This window comes from Ailuropoda melanoleuca, unplaced genomic scaffold (genome assembly GCF_002007445.2).
Source record: "Ailuropoda melanoleuca isolate Jingjing unplaced genomic scaffold, ASM200744v2 unplaced-scaffold1591, whole genome shotgun sequence".
NCBI classification, from domain to species: domain Eukaryota; kingdom Metazoa; phylum Chordata; class Mammalia; order Carnivora; family Ursidae; genus Ailuropoda; species Ailuropoda melanoleuca.
In genome coordinates, this window is record NW_023184848.1 from 1 (window position 1) to 6,012 (window position 6,012).

General features: G+C 44.7%; 1 gene segment (V, D, J or C); it reads left to right on the forward strand.

Annotated features, from left to right (window-relative positions):
* Positions 1–5,328: 5,328 nt before the first annotated feature.
* On the forward strand, positions 5,329–5,803 carry LOC117797853 (the record flags this gene model as incomplete). The annotated part of the segment is given in 2 exon segments: positions 5,329–5,373; positions 5,489–5,803. Coding segments are annotated over 2 exon segments (360 nt in total), but the record flags the coding sequence as incomplete, so codon positions are not given.
* Between the last annotated feature and the right edge of the window lie 209 nt (positions 5,804–6,012).

The following is a 6,012-nucleotide window of genomic DNA, read 5'->3' on the forward strand; positions in this document are numbered from 1 at the left end:
TGCTGAGAGTCTTCTTTGACATATGAAAGTGCTTTCTCAGCCTCCCTTTTTCCTCACCTCCCCTAACCCCACGGTATATAATCAGCCACCTCTCACAACATGGGGCAGCAGATCTTTCTGCCCATGGGTCCTGTCCCTGTGCTTTAATAAACCTCCAATTTTGCACCAAAGACATATCAAGAATTCTTTCTTGGTGTGTGCTCTGGACTCCACCCCACTGAACCTCACCTATATTCCACAACTTCATCAAGAGGATGGTACAGAAGCCAGTTATGCAGGCTGCACCCCAGGTGGTACAGAAAGAAGGGGGGCACCTGGGTGGCTCAGTCATTAAGTGTCTGCCTTCGGCTCAGGGCATGATCCCAGATTCTGCGATCAAGCCTCACTTCATTCTCCTCCTCTGGGAGTTTGCTTCTTCCTCTCCCACTCCCCCTGCTTGTGTTCCCTCTCTCACTGGCTGTCTCTTTCTCCATCAAACAAATAAATAAAATATTTTTTTAAAAAAGGAAGAAGGGGGAGGGGGAGACAGAGGCAGAGTGCTGACAGAAGTCTGAGATAGGGTCCCCAGTTTTAGGGCTCATCAGCTCCAACAGGAGCAGACACCATGTTTCCCCCTTCTTGGTGGGGGATAGGCATTCCATGTTGGGCCAGAGAAGACAGGGAATTTCCCCCCAAAAAGGGAGTTTTGGCAGGTGCTTGGGAATATTCCTTAAAGTCCCTGTCCCAAGATAAACTAACCACAGTTGGCTCCAGTTGTAGTCATTAACCCAGGAAAAGAGTGAGGGAGATGCCCCCACATCTGTTTGAAGGAACAGTGAGAGGAGACAGTCAAGAATCCCTTTTCTGTGGGATGTCCTTTGTCTCCTCCAGCAACCTAGGTTTCCTCCGAGGAGACCTATTTAGATAATTATCATCCAATATGTCAGGAGAGAGTTTACTAGCTGACCCATTCGGGCAAACAGATTCTACTAGAGGCCCTTAGGTCGGGGTCCAGGTGTAGAACATTGAAGCCCTATGTCCAAGAAATGAATGTACCCTAGGTCCATTTGCTCTGTTCCCTACAGAAGAGATATAACCAATAGATCCCACTGAGGCCATGCCATGTTACAGGAGCTCAGTGCTTTCCTAAATTTTGCAAATAGAATTGCTTTCAGTGGGTTAGAAGGCACCACAATGGTGAGTCCTTGTTAACCGAAGAAGCAGCCTATTGAGGACATAGTCAGAAAAGTAAAGACGGTCCATTACTAAATGCCCCCCAACTCCCAGATGGCATCCTATACAGGATATGTCAAAGGTTCCCGTGTGTCAAAAGTGACCAGTGGCATCCCTCAAACAAGACATAGTTATTGATCACAATCCTGCCTTCCCATGAAGGCATTCCAGCTGTAAAAGGCCCATAGGAGGGATGCTGGTGTCCCTCCCCTAGCCCATCACATCCTAGGCTGTGGATGGGTGCCTGATGAATGGACTGAAGTACCATGCCTTGAAGGTCATGCCATGAAGGTCATGCCTTATTTTGTCTTGCCTTAAAAGTATATTTCCTTGCCTTGAAGAACCACCTGTCTTTAACCTATGGGGAACACTAGAAAAGATTTACAAGGGGAAATTACCAAATTTCATAGCCTAAGTAATTAGTAGAGGACATTGGTGGAAAACAGTAAAGACAGAAACCCACCATGGTCCAAGCGACATTCCAACACATGTGGTCCTTACAGCCAACTTCCCTAGGAAATGGTCCCCGATGGTGTTTTAATTCCACCCGGTCCTAGTTTGGGGCCAGCTCCAAGTGGAGGTCCCTTGGCCAGAAGTGGCTAGACCAGGGATGTAGAGGGGATCACATTAGATCAAACAGGAGGAAACCTCACATGGGAGTCTTAAGATTGGCAGCCGTGCTAGTCACTTAGGTGGCTGTCCCATGCCCACAACAGATGACTTTTTATAAGGACAGCAGTAAAGAGAGGTCATCAAGTTTCTGGGTCTTATTACCATCCTGGCCAGGGGGCTAACTTCCAGCCAAAAGGCAGGCTTTTTCCTCCCCTTAGGGTAGCCAGGGGCTAGAAGATTGCGTCCTGTGCAGTCGACAGGAAAGTGTTACAATTAGACCGTACTCCCTGAAGAGCCCCTGAAATGACTGTAAATGAATAGGAGAGAAAGTATCCACCAATTTTGCACGGAAGCTCAGAGTCCCAATGTAAGACTCAAGGCCCCACGTTTGGCACCACATGATAAGGTTGTGGAATGCAGGTGCGGTTCAGTGGGGTGGAGTCCAGAGCCCACGACCAAGAAAGAATTCTTGAGACGTCTTTGGTACAAAACTGGTGGTTTATTAAAGCATGGGGACAGGACCTGTGGGCAGAAAGAGCTGCTGCCCAGGGTTGTGAGAGGTAGCTGATTATATACCATGGGTTTGGGGGAGGTGAGGAAAAAGGGAGGTTGAGAAAGCACTTTCTTATGTTAAAGAAGGCTCACAGGATAATGGAGGACTTGCTATTCTCAAATTAAGGTTGTTGACCCCTCTAGAAGGTGTTAATAATAAGATATTTGGAGGACCCCAGGATACTGTTACTTTCCTCCTATCACATGTCCTTGTCAATGGGCTTCAGGTTTAAAATAAATTCCATTTTATATCCATTTCCTTCTGCCTCAGCCTCCCTCAATTTTATGGAGGGGGTGGTAACTTTAGGGCTCCAGGAAACTGAATTATGTGTTTCTGGAAGATAGGTTATTGATAAGAAAGCTTCTTCCTTGTAAATCACTAGGACATCTGTAAACTAAGGGAGAATTATGGGTCTTGCAGGACTGTGATCTCTGTCAGCTAACCATTTTTTTTCCTTTCCTTATTTTTAGCCAGGAGTGCAGAGGAATGTTGCATGCATGGGTGGGGGAGGCAGTTTGCAGGGTGTCAGTTTCTGCTTTGTCCTCAGCCTTCCTTCTGTTCCATCATCAGCAATGTTTCTAAATTTTTCAGTGCGTAGCTTGTATCAGTAGCTACTGGACACAAAGCAAGCAATGAAATGGAATATCTCTCATAAATAGAGACACAAAAAGTCTAAAGAAAACATTTAGAAAACAGAAAATAATATATATTTTAAGTATATATATATATATATCTCAGTAAGTACACACTAGGACCAAATGGGGTGTTTTAGGAATGCAAGGCCAAAATAAGATTAAAAAATTAATATTAAAAAATGAATCAGTGGCACAGTCGTTAAGTGTCTGCCTTCAGCTCAAGGTGTGATCCCAGCATTCTGGGATCGAGCCCCATATCAGGTTCCTCTGCTAGGAGCCTGCTGCTTCCTCTCCCACTCCCCCTGCTTGTGTTCCCTCTCTTGCTGGCTGTCTCTATCTCTGTTGAATAAATAAATAAAATCTTTAAAAAAAAAAAACACTGAATCTGTATAATCTCTTATATTAACCAGCAAAAAAAGAAAAAAAAAACAGGTCTTATCAATCAATAGAGAAAGAGCATTTGACACCATTTGAAACCTACTCATGATAATGGGTGGGAATAAATGAATAAATGAATAACAATGATAATTTCCAGAGAATGAAAATAGAGAACACATTTTCAGCTTGATAAGAAAACTTAAAACACATGCAGCTCACACATGGAGGTGAAACACTGAAATCTTTCATCCTCAGGTAGGATAAGGCAATCATGTCCCATCTCAACACTGCTGTTTAACACTGGACCAGATGTTCCAGACAGAACCACAAGGCAAGAAAAAAAATGAAAACCAAAAACTAAGAAGAATAAGAGACAATTGTCTCTATATTCAAGTGAGAGAATGATCTATGGGAAAAATGCAAAGGCAGCTACAAATATGTATGTAAATATATAAATTCAAATAATAAGTAATTTTGGGAAGGCATGGAATACAGACCAACCTTGAAAGATCATTTAGATGTGTATATGCTAGTAGTAAACCCAGGAAAAATAATTTAAAAATACACTCCTTTTGAAGTATGTAGTTGAGTATTTAACAAAACATGTACTGGCCATGGATGCTGAAATGCTGGTCCGTGTAATCAAAGTGGATCCAAAACAATGGAGAGATGGGTTTTGTTCATGAATTAGAAGACTCAATATGAAAAAGATGTCGATTCTTCCCAAACTGTGCAAAAGACATAATTCCTATCACAACAAGACACATTGGTATGGATGGAAGATAGACACACGGGCCCAATGTAACATAGCAGAAAAGGCAGAAGCAGACCCACAAAAGAATGGATAAGTATTTTTGACAAAGTTGCAGATGACTTTCAGAGGAAGATGTTTGGACTTTTGGACAAATGGGTTCAGGACAATTGGATATCCGTAGAAAAGAATCTCAGCTAAAACTCTCACTTTATTAAAAAATTCACTAAAGGATTATAAATACAACTGTAAAACATAAAATTATACACATAAAAAAGGAGAAAATCTCAGGATCTAGGGTTTGTATATACATGTTTATACAAGATACCATTGGCATGGCCCACTAAAAAAACACTGATAAATTGGACTTCATCAAAGATAAATTCATTGTTTTTCCTTTATTTGTAAATTAGTAAGCCAACAAAATTAGCTAAAAAATAGTAGATTAAAATAAAGCTCAATTTATTGGACAGCAGTTGGAATCCATTGCTATAATGCACAGCAGTTGGAAAACATTCACAAGGTAGGCGTATTCTAAATCGCATATCAGTGCAGCGTTATGATGTCTGCAGTGTCTTCTGCCAGGTGCCAACATTTCCCGCTGAATTGAGGTAAAAGTTTACATCCCACATAGATCAGGACTCCTTCTGAGAGTGAAAAATGCTACAGCAATCAGGGACAGCAATATGGGATCACATTATCCTTGATTCAGAACACGGATGTGTGAATCCACAGGGATCTGGTGAACTGAGGAAAGAGGCTGGGCTCTCAGGCCTTAGGGCCATGGTGAGGTGTGTGCCCTGCAGCCAGCAGGGGGCACTGTGGGACTGCCCTGTTGTCACTATAAAGAGGCTTAGTGAAAATCATTCATTCAGAGTAGCCTGTACCTGGAAACTGGGCCCTGTGCTCCCTACTGGGGACTAAGATTGTGTCCCCTGAGTCGTGACAGGGTCCCCTGTGTGTGGTCTCAGCAGGTGCTTCCTCCCAGGGCTGTCACCAGGGGTGAAGCCACCTCCTTTCTTCTCAGTGTGTGGTGTGAGCTGAGCTCCAGCCCCAGGGTTCAGAGAGGGGCTGGACAGTCACTGGGTGGAGCCCATTTGCATGGATAGCCCCTCCTGCAGCAGAGGGTGGAGGGGAAAAGGCCTGGGTCAGCCCAGCCCATTGTGGTGACCAGAGTCTGTGTCACCATGGCCTGGACTCCTGTCCTCTCATGCTCCTGTCTCACTGCACAGGTAGGGACAGGACTCAGGAACACAGTGTTCCCAAATGACTCTTCCCATGCTCAGCTTTTTGAGTTTTTTTTTTTCCATTTATAGTTCCATCACCCATGAGTGTCTGTGTTTGCAGGTTCCCCTCCCAGCCTGTGGTGACTCAGCCACCTTACTTCTCTGCTTCTCTGGGAACAATGGCCAGTCTCACCTGCACCCCAGCAGGGACATCAGTGTTGGCAGCTCCTACATGTACTGTGACCAGCAGCAGCCCGGGAGCCATCCCCAGTATCTCCTGTACTACTACCCAGACTCAGATAAGCACCAGGGCCCCGGGGTCCCCAGCCACTTCTCTGGCTCCAGAGATACCTCTGCCAATGCAGGGCTCCTGCTCATCTCCAGGCTGCAGGCTGAGGACGAGGATGACTATTACTGTGCGATCGGGCACAGCAGTGTTGGTCACAGTGACACACACAGTCGGGGAATTGGGACAAATACCTCAGGTTGCTCAGAGCCTTGTACGCTGACTCTCTTCCAAATTAAAATAGCTGGAATGCACATTGACCCTACTCGGAAGTAGCTGCTAGATCACAGTGTTCTGCCTCCCGGTGTCCTGTGCAACCTAAGTGAGCTCGCAGGGAAATAAAAGACAACAAAACCTCG